This window comes from Lactuca virosa, chromosome 8 (assembly GCF_052849685.1).
Source record: "Lactuca virosa cultivar CGN04683 chromosome 8, Lactuca_virosa_CGN04683_v6, whole genome shotgun sequence".
Classification (NCBI taxonomy): domain Eukaryota; kingdom Viridiplantae; phylum Streptophyta; class Magnoliopsida; order Asterales; family Asteraceae; genus Lactuca; species Lactuca virosa.
The window spans coordinates 99,218,738-99,238,104 of record NC_136433.1 but is presented as its reverse complement, the minus strand read 5'-3'; the positions used below and the strand labels follow the sequence as shown (position 1 = coordinate 99,238,104).

The following is a 19,367-nucleotide window of genomic DNA, read 5'->3' as shown; positions in this document are numbered from 1 at the left end:
TACATTATCATATAAATCAAAACAAACAATGTTTATACCAACTTATTATAATATTTATTATATAAGAGCTAACAACGATATATTTAAAAAAAAAACATATATTTATAAAGATTAAGTATTTGCCTGGTATTTGATATATATAGACAATGAGTGATGTACAAATGCGCACAAAGTTGGTTGATTTATGTACAAAGTTGAAGAGGCAATTTGCCCGATGAACATAAAATATGAGGCCACAGTGTCGGTTGATGTTCTTAGACAGGAAGGGATGGTACAAGAGTACGTAGAATGGGCTTTGGCCCACTCCCGCCTTTATATATATATTTAAATCCGTTAAAACTTATTTAAATAAGAATTAAGCCGTATATCAATTTGGACCATCCAAACCCGGTCTCATTTGATATTACCCGAATTTCGTTAATGAATCACATAAAATGCAAAAATAGTAATCGCTAGAAGGAGGGGTCGAACCTCCGACCTTGTGGTTAACAGCCACACGCTCTAACCAACTGAGCTATTCCAGCTTTTTGTTAAAGTGTTACTTATATATAATAAATAGATTTTAAAACACAAAGTGTGTCGCAAACAAAACTTTGATAATTTAGAGGCCAAACTTTATTCACAAAACGTTACATCTGACCTTATTGATACACGTTTATTCCCGTACACATAAAAACATTGGAAAAACACACCATTTCCTCTCTCAACCTAAGACCTTTGGGTGGTTCTCTGCGGTGACAAGAGCATACTTTCAGTTTCCCTGTTGGTTATCAAGTTCTGAGCCTCGGTAGGCGATACATCATAGGAGGCAGTGATCACTTCAAGTGGCATCGCTCGGAACACCGATGTGTACCCTGCAAGCGGGCTCTTCATCGGAGACTTGTTGGTCTTGAATGCCACCCACTCGAACCCGTTTTGTCCAGCTCTTGATACAGCCGCAAAGAACTGTGGGACGACGAATATGTCACCTTTGTTCACCTGTTCATCAAACACGGCTTCACCGTTGTTCGAAACGATCTGGACATGTGCATCGCCTCTAAGCACGTACACGACTACGTGGCTGTTTATCGGCCAGTGTGGCGTGAACAACGCATTCTGTTGGAGGTGTCCTTTCTCAGCACTCAAGTCCAACAAAGAAAGAATCGGCAGTTTGTGTTCGTTGACGGTGTTCAGTTTTCCGGCTTGACGGGAAAAGATGTCCGCCTCTCTCTGGTTGTCCAAATTGTACAGTAGTTTGGCACTGCATATGGTTTCTTCAAGGCCGTTAGCGGCTCCTCCGCCTTGTCGTCGTTCAAATGGAGATCGTCCTTCCTGTTCTTCGTCGGGGGTGACGAATCGCATGGGTTGTTGGACTTTAACGATTAGTCCTCGGTTACCTGGCTCCTGCATCGATCTCACAATTTCTGGGTCGGAGTTGAATGCCTCCGCTAGTAATTCAGTGTCGAAGCCGGCGAAAATGTTCTGGAAATCGAAGCTACCACCCTGTTGTTGCTGCTTGCGTGTCGGGTGCCTCTGTCCTTGAACACTTTGGCTTGAAGTCCCTCCGGCAAGGAAAAATGACTGCCGGAAAAGAAACACCAATTACTGGTTAATTAACTGCTTGTAAACAAAAATTAGAGGCTTTAAGTGGCTCCTTCAATAATGGTTATGACGTACGTACCCTAGGTTGCATGTCGAGTTGGTTGGCGGGGTTGTTGACATCATTGATGGAGATTGATACCACTTCTTGGTTCCCGTCGTTGTAGGTCCAATAGACGGCACCGGCGGGAATGGCGATGATGTCTCCACGACGGAATCGGCGTACTTTCTGGTGGGAGTCTGTTGACATATCAAAAACTTGTTCTTCTTGTCCTTGTTGGCCCATTTTGCGAGGCCATTCTTGCTGTTGTTGCCCTACAACTCCGGTGTCGAATGTCTCGGCACATCCCGGAAAGTGAACTCCGATAATCCCTTCACCTGCATGCATCGTGGGATTCATATTATCACCCTATAATTAATTTTGAATTATTTTTCCATTAAAGTAGTACCTTCTTCGATGAAGACGATTCTAGGGAATGGGTGGAAGCTAGGAAGCAAAAGAGAGTTCGGTTGGATAGTCTTCCTCATCGGAGCAACCCCGACGCACTGAAACTGCTGGTCATTTATATCCCATGTTTCGATGGAACCACCTTCGAACTCAAGGCGTTGAGCAGGTTGGGTAGCGGAGAGTCGTTGGAGGTTGCAGAACTCAGGGCCGCCGAGGCGTGGGGAGCGTGTGGTGGCAAGAGCGGTGGTGCCAAGGAGGCAGAGGAAGAAGCCTAAGACTAGTTTTCGAGCAACCATTGTGAGAGGAAGAGTCCGAAAACAGAAGTGATATGATGCGAGGTTAAGGGGAGAATGGTCGGGTAGATTTATAGGGTAAGTGAATTAGGGTGTGGCGCAATGGTTATGCTGTGCATCGATAAATGTCACTTTGCCCAGGTGATGACGGAGTTGTTTGGGGTAGCGGTGGCTTCAACGTGGTGGTGCATGGCATGACGTGTACATACACTTGGCAAGATTGTTCTCTGTGTTTGGACAACTCGGCCAAGTATTTTAGCCAACAGGAAAAGTTTAGAGGATTCCTGTTTTCCATTTTTAATCAAAACTTGCAGGTAGAATGCTTGATTTTATGTATTATTTAATAGTTAAATATTCTAACACATACTAATCAAGTCTTAAATACCCTTAAATACCCTGTATAAAACAAGAATATATATGTTTCATATCTTTGATAGGATCCAATTAAAAGATTAATGTTTACGGTATAATATTATTTAGTATCCACAATTCAAAAGTTATATAGGAGTGTTTAAATAAGACAAAAGAATACGTTGAGACGGGGAGACACATTGCTAGCAAAACAATTCGAGTACACCAAAAAAAAAAATTAAATGCAAAATAGATGGAAAATTTCCATATTCTTTTAAATTATAAAAAAAAAAAAACAGAAAAGTAAGGTTTTTTCATATTAGGTGTAATATTTTAACAGAATATTACTCATACATACTCGTATGTTTATGCATGTATATTATTCTAATAAATATTGCACTAAAGTTTAAGAAAATATTTCAGTATATTTGTCAATTAATTAAAATCAAAGATGCTTGTAAAGAGTTCCTAGATTTGAGCCTAGCGAAACCATTTTTTCTTTGGTTGGCTGGTTTCAAACCTGACTTCTATCTCCGATGGTGGAGCTGGTAACTTGTCTTCAGCCGTGGTCCTCTGTTGGTTAGAAATCGAGTCTCCACAAAAAAGCCCTAAACTCTTGTATTTTGCTCTTGGTCGGAGGCCCAAAATCAAGGTCGTAAAAATCGTTCGACGGTCGACTGACGATAAGCGATTAATCGTAATAGGCGGGGTTTAATCGGGAACTCTAAATTATTAATAAAATTATTTAAAAAAAATTAAGATTTCCTAAAAGATTAAGTATTTGAAAATTTAAAATTTTAGAAATTTGAATTGAAAATTTTAGTATAATATTTTAAAATTTGAAAACTTAAAAATTTAAAAATATAAAATTTTGGTGTAATATTTGAAAATTAAATTTTTTGAATTTTTTAAATATTTCCCGTCTATGACCGTCGAGGATCGCTAAGGACTGTCAAGTCCGAGTTTGACCGATTTTGACTAGTTTCTGTCAAGCACCCTAATCGTAATTGGTTCAAGGCCGCCAAACAATTAATCGTCGATTAATTGGCCGCCAAGACCGATTTCTGCAACACTGCCTAAAATCGACCGACTCTTTTTCTCCCTTCGACATCAAAGACACCCAAATCGCTCATCGGTGACACTTCGTTTGCCCACGACTTGGAATCGATTTCATTCCACCACGAAGGCTTTTTCCTTGCTTTTAGTCGTTTATCGGCTTCTCCTTCTCCACCGCCTTTCATCGTCCAATAAAATGCTTGCCTCCGTCTTCCACTGATGTCTGCTATAGGTACAAAAGAACCTTTAATCCTCTCTATCTCTGTTACTAAACGTGTAAAACCCTCTCACATATTCCATCTAAAACCCCTGCTCTCCGTTGATTTCTACCGTTACCGTCACATCTCTGGTAACACATCACCACTATGAAGAACATATCGACATAACAGTTGTAAGTGTGACTGCTTTTGTTAATTATTCGATTTTAAATAACCATTTTTACAATTGTTTGTTTTCAGCATTCATCTTTTCCTGTTTTCGTTTGCGATGACCGATTCCCAAGAACAGATTGACGATAATGACGAAGAGATTGAATATTTCCAAAGAAATTGTTCTGAGAAGAAAGATGGAAAACATGGGCATGGCTTCTGTATCAGATTTCTAGGTACATATATATTACTCATTCTTTTAATGTCGTAACAATGATTATATTGCACATACGGATTATAAAAGATACTTTAGTGACTATTATTATAATAATAATATTTATTTTTGCAAATATGGAAACTAGGTGCATGTTATGTTGAAAAAGAGTATTTAAGAAAATACATCAGTTTTTGTAGTAGTTGTTACAGTTAGAGATGTTGCATATTTCATGTATTAAACTTATCTTATGTGAATTTTTATTCACATCTCATCAAGTTTTATTATATATATTTTTTTATCATTTTCTTTCCTTGCATTATTATCATCAAAGAGGATAGAATAGAAGTTTTGAGAAGTTTGTCATTTACAAGGTTAGTTTTTTTTTTCATGAAGTAAACTTAATTTTTAGGTATAATCAGATTATTGTGATTTAAAGTAAATTTGGAGCAAAACTAATGCTAGGGTAAATTAATATTTTTAATAAAGTTATTTAAAAAAAATACTTTCTGTTATGATTTATTGATTTTATTTGAGTTCTAATGAACTTTATTTGGTTTAACTTGTTTACTTTTGGAAATAATAATATGTAGAGTAAATTAATCTTTTTACGATCATACCCATAACTTGCTTATTATGTTCGAATGTTTTTTGCATAATTCATTTAAGTTGTATAAATTTCGCTTAGAGAATGTGCCTGAAAACTACAAATTTTGAGGACACCTGAAGAACGTGCATGGTAGAGGATTTTCCTGTAATACATACTAAACCCACTGTGGATCCAAAACATATGTCTACTATGGATCCAAAACATGTGTCTGAAGATGACCACAGATGAAGATGACAAGAAACAAGGCATTAAAGATGTGTTAGTGTAACGTCGTGATTTTTACCATAATTTTTTTTAAAAACATTTATTTAACAGAATACGTTAACGGAAGACTTAGTTTTTAATTCAAAACATTTTCAAAACCACAACGTTACTTCAAAAATTCAAACATAATTACCATTTAAAATGTAAACAAAAGTACTTTTAAGTAAATAATCAAAAACGTGTCCAAGAGTGGTATCGTTAATATAAATCTACTACCCATAAGAACGTCTCTCACCAAGGCCAATCTTCTAAACTGTCTGCACCAATCATAAGGCACAAAAAAGAAAAGATACAAGTGTCAGTCCCTGCTGAGTGAGTACATAAAGTTGCATATAAAACATACAAACCCCAAATTGGTCAATCATTCATTTTATGATGAAGCATAAAAATGATAGACAAATACCACTTAGAAAACAACCGCATATCATAATTATTTGATCACATATTCAAACGCATACCTGCATATATGTTTAACCACAATTCTACCACATAACATATATGATCAACCAAATACCACATAAGCAACCACATAGCATATAAATAATCACATTTCATATATAAGCAACCTTTAATTGTTCAACCTTTTATTAATAACCAACCTTTTGTTACATATTCAACCTTTTAATATACAACCAACCTTTTGTTATATATTCAACCTTTTAATATGCAACCAACCTTTTGTTATTTATTCAACCTTTTATTATATCTATCCAACCGATTGATAGAAAAGTGTCCCTTAGTGCTACCTAACCCAAGAGAAACACCCCGTTCACTACTTGTGTGCACGGCCAGCCGAATGCTCTAAGTGGCTCATGACTTCCACCCGAAACACCAACCCCATGACTCCACTTTCGCTACTCCGACTTTGCAAAGTACAAGTACCCCGCGGTGTCGTTCAGGATCGGTACAAACGGTGTCAATTCTACCGATACACCTCCCGATTCCCACGTGATGCTTGATCCGGCCACACCATAAAGCCAGCACCACTCAAGTTCTCGTACACCAGGGTGCACGCGAACCATGTGTCACATAACCATCTAGAAAGACCGTGTAACTAATCACCGTTGTGGCTTAAGCTCTTTCAACCGATTAAACTTGCAAGGTTCTACCCGTGACACCATTATACCCCATCAACAAACAACCATACATCAACGTAGACATGTTACTCATACAACCTTAACGAGCATTGAAGCATGTAATAAAATTCATCATGTTATCACCACATAATAGCATATGTCTTCCAATTCATCACAACCTTAATTCAAAATGAGTATTCTAGATGATCAACCAATTCACGCAATATAACACGTAACAAAATGACATACCAACAATCAAGCATAACATATGACTATTGATTTCCTTAGGCATAATCACCACAAGCAAATTCAACTAACACATATCAATCATATCATCATATCAAAAGATACCAAGGCATAACCATAGTCGATGTGAAAACAATAGGATTTACCAAACAAACATTAGTAATTCTAGCATGGTCCAAATTTGCATCAATAATCCACTTATGCGATGTAGTTTTCAGTTATGCACTGAAGTTAAGAATATTATCGACTCATACCAAAAAAATAATTTTTCATGTGCATCAAATTCACCAAAGTGAAAGCATCATAAATATCATATCAACATCATGCACAAGTAATGACTAGGTCACCCTAATGTGAATCAAATCACCATTTACGGAATGCATGTTTCAATTATGCACCTTAGTGAGTTAAAACTATGAACTCACCTTTAGCCTCGAAGAAATCCTCCTTCAATTCCAAGTCTTGAACTTACTTGAAATTCTCAAGGCCCCACCTAAACACCACACATAACATTCAATTAACAAATAAAGTATATGTTTCAAAAATACAACTTTATTCTAACTTTTATATTAATTTTTATAATTTCCCAGCCCGACCCCCGTTCAGTGTTTTAAGCATAAAACCGAATCTACAGCTATAATTGGGATGACATCGAACTTTCTGGAAACTAGACTTGGTTTCTTAGAACTTCATGAGAGTGGAGCGTCATCCAATTCTGCCCATATTAGCAGCTATAGCTCTCGCGAGATGGGGCTAAGTTGATGTGCGGAATTCAAAATTCACCAAAAATCACCATATGCTTTAAGACTTTAGGTAAAGGATTATAGTCACTCAATTTTACACACAAAAGGATTGAATGATAGTATTAAGACATAAATTGTGTACTTTATTAGAATATCAAACAGACGACACAAAAATGTTGAGAGTAGAATGCCCAAACATATAGACGAACGTTTAAAACAAGGTTCCAGATTTTGACCCGTAACAGCCACCTGTTCAAAGCCATTTTAACACCACCAAGACCTTTAAAATATACAATATTTTTGTATATTCCAGTAGTTTAGACTTTTATATTTTCAGAAAGTACTTTTACAGGTCCAAACGATTTTTCTACAATTTTATATGATTTTTACAAAACAGCCTATCCGTGCAGCTAAGTTCTGACCAGCTGGTGAAAAAGACGATTTTCACCTAAGTTGGAGGCAACAACAGGTCCTAGAAAAATTCATGGACAAACTCGACTCAAAATTAAAACTTTCAGAGTTTACGGATCACTGATACGACTTCTGTTGATTTTTGTAGATTTTTTTTAAAACAGGGACAGAATGGGAAATTTTCAGAATTTCCCAGCAATGCATTTTAAGGGTTATTTGACAACTTAACCCATTAAGCCTTAACAAAAATCAACTATAAAGAAGGAAATTGAGTTCCTAACAGTAGCAACATATCAAGAAGTTAGAATAACAATTCTAACCTCAAGCCATGATTCAAAGTACATTGCTTGTATGGAAAAACCAAGGTAATTTGCTAAAAGAGAAAACACCACTAGGGCTTGAGTTTTCTCCACCATTAAGCTTCATATTAAGGCCTTTGGGAAATGTTTTGATGGCACTTTGGATGGTTCAAAACATAGTATTTTTACAAAAAAATACTCACTACAATTAAAGATAACAAAAACATGAGTTCTTGCAACAAAAGAAAACAATTGACTCCAAGACTTGAAGCAATTCATGGACATGAACAATAAAGTTCTTCAAGGTGCTCATAACAAGATTTTGACAGCAATAGGCCATCAAAATACACCCAACAAACTGGAATTTAACCATAAGAACATTCAAGGATTGCAAGGAGGAAGAAGATATGATCATTAACACCAAATAGGATGAAGTTTGACACCACAACTCAAGCAATTATCAAGCAATTGGAACTTAAACTTTGAGGAAGAAGGAAATTTTAGAATACATACCACTGGATCGGTAAATTTCGACTCCAACAACAATCCCCCAACACAACTCGTCGCCTACTCCTTGCCCCAAGAGCCGACTTCGTTTTTTTTTTTTTTTTCTTCTTCTGTCTAATGTTTCTTGATCGTCGCCCACACAAGAACCAAAGGATTGATTTGGTTCAATGAATTTTTCCTCGATTGTAATCCACGTCAAATCCGTCAACCCTACCTTCACATCCTCGCTATCGCCACAATCCCCACCCCGTCGATCGTTTTTTTTTCTTCGCACCCTCTTGAGAATGACGCACGACAACACCAGGTCCAATTGGATCGACTTGATCGTATGTATCGCTTAGGAAAGGCAGCAGACAAATTCCTTTAAGCCCATAAACACGTCGATTGAGTTCATGGGGTTTTAATCCGATTTTTATCCTACAACCCCTCATGTTCATAAATTGAACTCTTTTACCCCTAACCCTAAATAACATAACAAATTATGTTTCTTTTATTGACATTTCAGCCCCTCATTTCCATTTAAACATTTTTATGATTAGAGATTATCCTAAATACCCTCCCACAATAAACTTTTAGGTATAAATGACTTCTCTTTTAATTTAATTATATGCCCGTTAAATATAATCTACTTCTTTTAGATATTAATTAATATCTTTTTTTAGTTAATTTATTCCTCATAAAACAAAATATATTTTGCATACTTAGTTCCTCGAGTAACTGGAAAAACTAACGTCGTTTACGGTAAGATTTTCGGATCGTTACAGTTAGTTTCAGTAAATAGCTACTTACTTTATTTTTTTTGCCAATAATGACAATGTACTACACTTTTTTTTAACCAGTAATAGCAACTTACTTTGCAACGTACTTGTAATTTGTTACGAACAAATAAAGTACAATGTCTACATTGGTAATAGAATGTAAGTACATTGTTATTCGAATCCCTAACGATGTAAGGTAAATGTGATTATCAGGCTTAAGTTTAGGGACCTTTATTGTAAATAGGGGAAAAGTCAAAAGTGGGTTTTTAATCATTTAGATCAAACGACAAAGGTGTAGTATTGTACTTGAAGTTGTGTCTTTCTCTCCATTAATTGCACTAAATAACAATGTACTTTTATTTTACACATTTTTGTTTATGTTTTTTCCAATTTCTTTTGATTCTTTTACCAAAAAACGAATTACATTTCCATTTGGTGCATTTTCCATATTTAGGTGGCAAATGCACTAAATAGCAATGTACCTTTAATTTACACATTTTTTTTTGCAATTTATTTGATTTTTTTACTAAAAAACAAAGTACATTGCTATTTTCCATGTTTTTTTTTCATATTTATGTAGTAAATGCACTAAATATCAATGTACTTTGAATTTACACATTCTTGTTTTTTTTTTTTGCAATTTATTATTTTTTTTACCAAAAACCATAGTACATTACTATTTATTGTAAATTTTCATATTTAGGCGGTAAATACACCAAATATCAATGTACTTTGAATTTACACCTTTTTGTTTTTGTTTTTTTGTAATTTATTTGCTTTTTTTTTTACCAAAAACCAAAGTACATTGCTATTTGTTGCATTTTTTCATATTTAGGTGGTAAATGCACTAAATAACAATGTTCTTTTAATTTACACCTTTTTGTTTATGTTTTTTCTAATTTCTTTTATTTTTTTTACCAAAAAACAAATTACATTTCCATTTGGTGTATTTTCCATATTTTAGTGGTAAATGCACTAAGTAGCAATGTACTTTGAATTTACACATTTTTGTTTTTGTTTTTTGCAATTTGTTTGATTTTTTTACTAAAAACCAAAGTACATTGCTATTTTTCACAATTTTTCATATTTACACAGTAAATGCACTAAATAGCAATGTACTTTGAATTTACACATTTTTTTTTTGCAATTTATTTGATTTTTTTCTGAAAAACCATAGTACATTGCTATTTATTGAATTTTTTTCATATTTAGGTGGTAAAATACACCAAATATCAATCTGCTTTGAATTTGCACCTATTTTTTTGTTTTTGTTTTTTTTTTTTTGCAATTTATTTTGACTTCTTTACCAAAAACCAAAGTACATTGGCATTTGGTGTATTTTCCATATTTATATTGTAAATGCACTAATTTTAATTTGCATTTTTTTGGTTCTTGCAATTTATAATGAGTTAGAAGAAAATAGTGAGACTCGATCCACAATTTTTTTTTTTGGTTTTTGCAATTTACAAAAGCTTGGTCAGCTGCAAAGGAGACAAACATGATGAAAGATGAGGTAAGTTATAAATGATTACTCTTTTAGATGTACTTTGAAATGATGGAATCGAGGAAGGAATGAAATTGTTTATTCCATTAGAATCAGTAACAACTACTGGAATGGAATGGAATTAACCGTTTTTGAATTTTTGTCCCACAAGGTAACTAAATCTCTTTTACAGATCTGATCATCTACAAAAATTGTGTTGCCTTGAGATTCTTTTTGCTTTTGACTTTTTAAAGATTTGGAAATTATCAAATCGGAACAAATTAACGCAACTGTGTTTGTCTTTTTTATTTTTTTTTATTTTTCAAATTGATAGTCATGTTTATGGGAAGAGTTTTATGTGCAGTAAAATTCCTTACTTATTATTAAATAGTATCTATACTACACCTGTATGGTTATTTTGATTTTTGATTTTTTTATTGTGTGGATATATATATATATATATATATATATATATATATATATATATATATATATATATATATATATATATATATATATATATATGTTTGTATTTGTACTCTTAATGTTTATTTCATTTTTAAACATCGTAATTCATAGTCAACTGATTATAACGTCCTATTTTCATGACCCACCAAACATCAACAAAAGAAAACCCGACCTGTGCAACGCACGAGCTTCATCAGTAGTTATAATAGAATATTACAAGTATAATTATTCTAAAAAAATTATCATGAATAAAATTTTAGTTGGAATATTTTGCTGTGATATTGATTTTTTTATTTTTCAAATATTTTTTTCGGAAAGCACTACAAGAAAAAGGGGTATCAGAGACTGACATAATCAGTCTCCGATGATCAATAATCAGTCTTTGATGAGAATCAGGGCTGATTTAGCTAGTCCCCGAAACCTAGTCCTAGATAGTTGATTTTTTACATATCCGGGACTAAAAATCAGTGCCTAATACATCAAAGTATCAAAGACAGAAAATCAGTCTTTGATAATATCTTATTCAATCTCTAAATTGTTTTCTTCAAATCTCCGATTTGATGTGATATCAGTCCCTAATACTATCTTTTAGGAATTGAATATCAATCATTGTTAATATATCATTCAGTCTGCAATATATTTACTCGAAATCTCTATTTTATATTGTATCAGTCCCAGGTACTATCTTTCAATGACTAAATATTAGTCTCTAAAATCTATTGTTCAATCTCCAATATTTTTCTTTCAATGCCCCACTTATATCATATTAGTCCGTAATACCATCATTTTGGGACTAAATATCAATCTTCTAAACTATCTAATTTAGTCTCAAATATTATTTTTCAATGACTGAAATATTCAGATACAATATTATTCAATCCAATATGATTTTTTTGATACAATATCATTCGATCCCTAACATGACTTTCTAGCAACTAGATATTAGTCCTTGACTACTTTATATCTAACTATTTTCTTGTACAATTTTCCAACAAAATCAACACTACAGAAATACAATAAATCATTCAATATACATAATTCTTTCTTAATAACAATATGACATTATATGGTATGATTCTACTTTGTTCAAAACATCAATCAAGTCATTAAATTCTTCTCTTATGTTCATTTCTTCTAGTAATTGGTCCATCTATTCCATCACCAATTAAACATCCATCGGTCCTCATAATCTGTTTTTTAAAGAAAAAATCAACAACGGCGCCAGAAAGTACATGTAATACATACATAAACAATCATTGTTAACATTGTAAAAGAACATTTAAAAAAATCCAATTTAATATTCAAAGTTAAAGGAGAATAATTTACTAAAGAACATATTGTATTTGAAACAAGGCTTACTTGAAAATTCATGTATACATAGAATTAAGTTGCAAAATGTGATGCCCGGAAGACAGTAATTAATATGAGGTGCCAATGTGCTATCATGATACTTTTCTTCACCAAGAACTGCAATAAAAAGAAAATTGACTTATTAAAATATGCTAATAACTCAATATAAAAACTTACATATATTTTTTTCGAATGTAAATGAACTTACAATGTTTGTAACATTTGTTTCAGACACATAACCGTCCTTATAAAGCATGTTCATGTCATCAACATTCACATTGTGCCCTTCTATCCGCATCAACTTAATAAGTTCTTAATCTGAACCACTGATAGGGTGTTTTCCACAAATTAAAAAAAAAGAGAAAATCACACTAATAGATGGTTACTAACATATAGTATTTTGAGTTCCCAAATGTCTGCTGGAACCATAAAAGACCAGGACTTTACTAATAATGTTGTAATCAAATTTGCAATATAATTTCTTATGAACTAGATAAGAAGATAACGAACTTTGTTTTTACTTAGCAGGGACAAAGCCTCGGAGAAAACATAGAGGACACGACGTGAGTTATGAGAGTTAAGAGTAGTTTGGTAAATGTGCAAACCTTTTAACAGTCATCCACTTATTTTCTCTTTGGTTCCTCCCAGTTTGGGAGGGAAGTTTGGAGAGATAATTACCACCAATCTTCTTTCCTCTTCTCTCCATAAAAAAAAGTAAGAAACGTGTTTCACCTCTTTCTTCCAACTTTGTTTCTCTTACCTAGTCAAAATGGACTCGTGAACATAATAGTGTAAGTGCCCGTTCTCCACAGAAACTTGTAAGGAAAAGCATCAGTTACCACGTGTTGTTACAACAAAAAGAAAAGTTTATATAAGATGCCCACTTTCGATTTTTCATGCATAACTTAACTAGTTAGATAAATCAAGAATGTCAATTACAGAGTTTGGAGAACATCAATGAATATTCAATCTAAACATATGAGAGAATCTTGTTTAGCAAGTGATGGCCACCATATTTCACGTGGCTACAGAAAGAAACATGCATCCATACCTCATATAATCACATAGCATAGTACCTGGCCAAATGTTTGCTTGCAGGTCATGAGACTGTCCAGAAACATCATTGCAATTGCATAAATTAATTTTCACACACACACATGAAAATATCCAAATGAGGATATATCGATGAACAGAAGAACTAGGGCTAAACCGATTCACGCATACGCATATATAGATACAGATGTAGAGACACTGATTACGAATGATACATACACAAACACAAACATATTATATATGAAATTGGATGTTTATTACAAATAAAACAAGAACCTAAACCGATTCAAGGCGTCGATTCCCATGGCCAACGAACAAACACCACAACGGACAAAAGAACTAGGTTCGGGATATTTGATCCACATCGGATATGATGAACAGAAGAATAGATTATAGCAACCACGGTAAACGTCGATGGTGGAGGCGTCATTTGGGAGGTTACGATTTGAGATTGGAGTGGGTGGCGGACTGGCAGTATTTTGTTCACCAATCAATTTGGGGGGAAAGGAAAAACGGAGAAGGGGGAAAGAATTTAGTGGAGTTAAAGATTTTGGGGGAGTCCAAAAAGCTAAAACATTTCTTTTGTTATTTTACTTATTTTTATGATTTAAATTTTTATAATTCTTTGATATATAATTTTTCATTGGTTAAAACCAAATTGATAGTTGTTAGAAATCACAAGGAAATTGTTAGATTCATGACTGATTCATCAGTCTCTAATATATTGACTAAATAATTAGTTTTAGATACTAACATTCGGTCAATTATAAGTGTTCATTCAAATGTCAAATATTGCATGTCTACTAAGGACTAAAATTCAAACTTTAAAAAGTTTCTCACTGAAATGAAAATTGGTGCAGTTGTAACAATGCTGAAATTCAATCCCTAAAAAGTTTCATACATAATCAAAACCGACACAAATCTATCAGGGACTGAAATTCAGTCCCACATAACTTTCCCACCAAAGTTAAAGTTGGCGTTAGACTATTTGGACTGAAATTCAGTCCCCACTGTGTTTCCGACCAAACCTAAACCAGTGTAAACATATTACGGATTGAATTTTAGTCTCGATTAAGTTTGTTCAGTCTCTAATGATGCGTACACTAAAATCAATCCTAGATAGTGTATGAGACTAATTTGTCAGTCCTAGATACAGAGTATCGAAGACTTATTAATCAGTCTCTGGTATTTTAGTCACAAAAACTCATTTTTCTTGTAGTGAAGGAAATTGACAAAATTAATAATATTTTAGGGTTTTTTTCTCATTTTTGTTATTATTCTAATTGTTTTTTAGTTTCTGATCTCCAAAATAAATATCCATGTCTCATAAAAACCTATGGTCTCAAATTATATATATATATATATATATATATATATATATATATATATATATATATATATATATATATATATATATATATATATAGAGAGAGAGAGAGAGAGAGAGAGAGAGAGAGAGAGAGAGAGAGAGAGAGAGAAGGGGGGGGGGGGGTTATGAAAAAACACTAATAATTTATGAAAACGGAAAGAATCATTCAGAAAGCATCACCTATTTTTCTTTATTTTAAATAGTTCATAATTAAATATCCACCACTACCGAAAGATTATGGACTAATTGGTAATTTTAATTTTTTTATGGTTACAAGATCAAAATAACCGTGCATTCGTTCCTAATTTCATGGAATTAACTTCAACGATAGTGCAATTCACATAAGACGACAATGACGACGACAATATTCCCTCCCAACCCGTCGATTTCCTCATCCCTTGATATACTCACTATGTTTTTTCTTTAATGATCAATCACATGTTTCCTACTCCAAGGTCATGCTCCTTTAATAGATGATTAAATAACATAGTTTCTTTCTCTCACAACTGACTCCACACACCATCACCATCGACAACCGCCAGAGACATCCTATTTTACTTTGCTTGCCCCTTCTCTTGCCGGAAAACGCCATCACAATCTCCATCTCCATCTACAAAATTTCCATATATAACCACTATTTAACCCCCATCGTCGATTTGAAGAAGATCATAGTGGTCATGTAAGAAGACCGGTTAATTTGCAAACAAATATCCAAGGTTTATTGTTTGTACCACCACTGACAAGATCATCAATTTTTAGCTGGTAGTTGTATGTATATTCTATTGTTTGATCACTTCATTATTTTCGGAATCTTGCAAGTCGACATTTGAGTTAAAAGTTTCTGCAGGTGTTTAAAAATTTATCTTCTAATAATACATTGTCCAATTTGAGATTGTTTTCGTGTTACAATTGTAGTGAGAAGCAAAACCATGATGCTTTCTCCATTAGGTTTATTTGCTATGAGACTCGATGAATCATCAGATACAAGTAAATCGATACCTAAAAATCAAAGCAAAACCATGTCGAAGACTCGATGAATCATCACATATAAGTAAATGGATACCTAAAACTCAAAGCAAAACCATGACGAAGCAATCGATTAAATCGAAGTTGTTACCTAGAAATCGGGTTTCTAATCAAGTAATCAACGCAGATACTAAATAAAATGGTCTCTTTTGTACATATAAACCAAAAACAACACGACAACCCAAATTGACAAAAAAAAAATAAAAAAAATAAAAAACCCTACAAAACAAAGTTAACCACCAATCAAAATAAACGAACCAACAGTTTAAGAAAGCTTTGTCTCTTTTGCTAACTGAGGAAATATTTCTGTCAAGACTGATATCCTACTCCGTCCAGCTGTCTTCTAAACCAACATAAACTTTTTCTTTTAATTAATTGTTGCACAACTAGCAAGGTTTATGAATTCTTTTGCTTATGAAATTAGTAGTTATTAATATAATCTTTTTTGGTTAAAAATGCATTATAAATTATGAAAAAAGCAAATGCTATATAAAAAATAAATGAATAAATTAATCCAAGCATTTTAAATACGTTCTCATATAGTCCTATAGGATAAACTCTCTCACAATAAAATATAAATTGTTTTAATTAAACAATCATAAGTCCTAACTTAATAATCCATTATTAAAATTCGAAAAATGAAAGTTAAGAGATATGTTTATTGATGTATCAAAACTCATACACGTTTATTCCCGTACACACAAACTTCAGAAAAACACACCATTGCGTCTCTCACAACTTCACAAGTACACTGCCTTATTAACGTTTGATTTAATAATCCATTATTAAAGTTTAGCTTTGGCTGGTTCTCTGTGGTGAGAACAGCATACTTTCAGTTTCCCTGTTGGTTTTTAAGCTCTGAGCTTGGCTTGGCGAGATATCGTATGAGTTCGTGATCACTTCAAGCGGCATGGCTCGGAACACCGACGTGTATCCTGCTACTGGACTCTTCATTGGAGACTTGTTCGTCTTGAATGCCACCCACTCGAACCCGTTTTGTCCAGCTTGAGCTATGGCCGCAAAGAACTGTGGGACGACGACTATGTTGCCTCTGTTCACCTGCTCGTCAAACACTGCTTCACCATTGTTGGACACGATCTGGATATGTGCATCGCCACTAAGAACGTATAAGATGGTGTGGCTGTTTATCGACCAGTGTGGCGAGAACAACGCATTCTGTTGAAGGTGTCCTTTCTCAGCACTCAGGTCCAACAAAGAAAGAATCGGCAGTTTGTGCTCGTTGACGGTGTTCAGTTTTCCGGCTTGCCGGGAAAAGAGGTCGGCCTCTCTCTGGTTGTCCAAATTGTACACGATTTTGGCACTGCATATGGTTTCTTCAAGGCCGTTAGATGCGGCGGCTCCTCCGCCTTGTCGTCGTTCAAATGGAGTTTGTTCTTCCTGTTGTTCGTCGGGGGTGACAAATTGCATGGGTTGCTGCACTTTAACGATTAACCCACGGTTACCTGGCTCCTGCATCGATCTGACAATTTCTGGGTCGGAGTTGAATGCCTCCGCTAGTAATTCTGTGTCGAAGCCGGCGAAAATGTTCAGGAAATCGAAGTTCCCACCCTGTTGTTGCTGCTTGCGCGTCGGGTGCCTCTGTCCTTGAACACTTTGGCTTGAAGTCCCTCCGGCTAGGAAAAATGACTGCCAGAAAGGAAACACCAAAAAATGGTTAGCTGCTTGTTAACAAAAAGCAGAGACTTTGGCTTCCTTTAACGGTTATGACGTACGTACCCTAGGTTGCATGTCGAGTTGGTTGGCGGGGTTGTTGATGTCATTGATGGAGATTGCCACCACTTCTTGGTTCCCGTCGTTGTAGGTCCAGTGGACGGCACCGGCGGGAATGGCGACGATGTCTCCACGACGGAATCGGCGCACTTTCTGGTGGGAGTCTGCTGATATATCAAAACCTTGTGGTTCTTCTTGTCCTTGTTGGCCCATTTTACGCGGCCATTCTTGCTGTTGTTGCCCAACTCCGGTGTCGAATGTTTCGGCACATCCCGGAAAGTGTACTCCGATAATCCCTTCACCTGCATGCATGCATCGTAGATTCATATTACTATTAGCACTCCACGATTGAGGGGTTAATTATTTTTCAATTAAATAATACCTTCTTCGATGAAAACAATTCTAGGGAATGGATGGAAGCTAGGAAGCGAAAGAGAGTTCGGTTGGATTGTCTTTCTCATCGGAGCAACTCCAACGCACTGAAACTGGTCGTCATTTACATCCCATGTTTCGATGGAACCACCTTCGAACTCAAGGCGTTGAGCAGGTTGGGTAGCCGAGAGTCGCTGAAGGTTGCAGAGCTCAGGGCCGCCGAGGCGTGGGGAGCGTGTGGTGGCAAGAGCGGTGGTGCCAAGGAGGCAGAGGAAGAAGCCTAAGACGAGTTTTCGAGTAGCCATGGTGAATGGGTTGTTGAGTTGTTGTTCAGGGGAGGGTGGTGGGGTGGATTTATAGGGGGAATGCGTGAGGGTGTGGCGCAATGGTTATGCTGTGCACCGATAAACTTCACCTGGACTGGAGGTGATGGAGGTGTTTGGTGGCAGTGACTTCAACGTGGTGGTGCATGGCATGACGTGTACACAGACTTGGCAAGATTTTTCTCTTTATGTTGACAAATGTGCAAGTACCAGCCACAAAAGTTAAGAGGAATCCTGTTTTCGATTTTGAATCAAAAATTAATATATGATTTTACATATAATTCAAATACAAAGTTTTTTATTTGAGAAATTAAATAGTCTACTACATTTTATGCCTACAATATTCTTACTCATTAATATTATGACATGTGTCACCATTCCATATTTACTTAACTATCTTATTAAGAGTATATTAGGAATATATCAAATAAAATTAAATTGAATGGTGGAATGATGACACGTGTCATAACATTAGTGGTTATTAATATTTGTAGACATAAAATGTAGGAGATAGTTTAATTTCTCATTTTATTTATTTATTTAATATATAAGGCTATCGACAATGGTCACACATGGTTAGTGAATAAAGGCGATGTCACGTAGATATTTCACCATTCCACACCCAAACCACCGGGACCGGGGGCGGTGTTCACTGGTGGTTAGGTAGTGAAGGTGCAAAAAGAAGAGAGAGACAAAGAGAGAAAATGTGAGGGAACCAATCAAATGCAGCGTCTTCGGCCGTCTCCATGGCCACGCCACACCCAAACCACCGAGGTTGGGGGCGGTGTTCATACGTCCTTATCCCCTCCAGCTCAGCCCTTCACGCGTGGAGAGTTATCCACTTCGGATAGTCTAATCAACTATATATCTATCTATTCTATTTCTTATCCTAAAATTGACATTTGTCACTTTTAGACCACAATTTGTCATATCACTTTTATAGAAATTATTTTATTTTTTGGTAAGTTAT

At 35.0% G+C, this 19,367-nt stretch overlaps 2 protein-coding genes, 1 long non-coding RNA gene and 1 other non-coding gene across 5 annotated transcripts; all 4 read right to left on the bottom strand.

Annotated features, from left to right (window-relative positions):
* Window positions 1-450: 450 nt before the first annotated feature.
* Window positions 451-524, bottom strand: TRNAN-GUU (transfer RNA asparagine (anticodon GUU)). The gene has a single exon. It is a non-coding gene; the product is annotated as a tRNA-Asn (tRNA).
* A 184-nt stretch (window positions 525-708) lies between these two features.
* LOC145130674 (11S globulin seed storage protein 2-like) lies at window positions 709-2,322 on the bottom strand. Its single transcript, XM_079065445.1, has 3 exons — window positions 2,028-2,322; window positions 1,661-1,956; window positions 709-1,560 (listed from the first exon to the last, which is right to left on the bottom strand). Exons 1-3 carry the CDS (start codon window positions 2,320-2,322, stop codon window positions 709-711), a joined length of 1,443 nt encoding a protein of 480 aa, XP_078921571.1.
* A 9,835-nt stretch (window positions 2,323-12,157) lies between these two features.
* Window positions 12,158-14,136, bottom strand: LOC145128348 (uncharacterized). Of its 2 annotated transcripts, XR_013716831.1 has the most exons (5): window positions 13,600-14,136; window positions 13,129-13,283; window positions 12,732-12,849; window positions 12,533-12,640; window positions 12,158-12,363 (listed from the first exon to the last, which is right to left on the bottom strand). It is a non-coding gene; the product is annotated as an uncharacterized LOC145128348 (long non-coding RNA). The 2 variants fall into 2 exon arrangements; XR_013716830.1 differs by having other exon boundaries at window positions 13,129-14,135.
* Window positions 14,137-16,732: 2,596 nt separating this feature from the next.
* On the bottom strand, window positions 16,733-18,387 carry LOC145134347 (11S globulin seed storage protein 2-like). Its single transcript, XM_079069207.1, has 3 exons — window positions 18,085-18,387; window positions 17,709-18,004; window positions 16,733-17,618 (listed from the first exon to the last, which is right to left on the bottom strand). Exons 1-3 carry the CDS (start codon window positions 18,377-18,379, stop codon window positions 16,764-16,766), a joined length of 1,446 nt encoding a protein of 481 aa, XP_078925333.1. The 5' UTR covers window positions 18,380-18,387; the 3' UTR covers window positions 16,733-16,763.
* Between the last annotated feature and the right edge of the window lie 980 nt (window positions 18,388-19,367).

Bases quoted from the DNA above. Each gene is read 5' to 3' on its own strand.
- LOC145130674 (XM_079065445.1), bottom strand. From the start codon at position 2,322: ATGGTTGCTCGAAAACTAGTCTTAGGCTTCTTCCTCTGCCTCCTTGGC. The intron at 1,957-2,027 runs GTACTACTTTAA...CGATGCATGCAG, and splicing joins AATCGTCTTCATCGAAGAAG to GTGAAGGGATTATCGGAGTT. The intron at 1,561-1,660 runs GTACGTACGTCA...CTTTTCCGGCAG, and splicing joins AACTCGACATGCAACCTAGG to TCATTTTTCCTTGCCGGAGG.
- LOC145134347 (XM_079069207.1), bottom strand. From the start codon at position 18,379: ATGGCTACTCGAAAACTCGTCTTAGGCTTCTTCCTCTGCCTCCTTGGC. The intron at 18,005-18,084 runs GTATTATTTAAT...GCATGCATGCAG, and splicing joins AATTGTTTTCATCGAAGAAG to GTGAAGGGATTATCGGAGTA. The intron at 17,619-17,708 runs GTACGTACGTCA...CCTTTCTGGCAG, and splicing joins AACTCGACATGCAACCTAGG to TCATTTTTCCTAGCCGGAGG.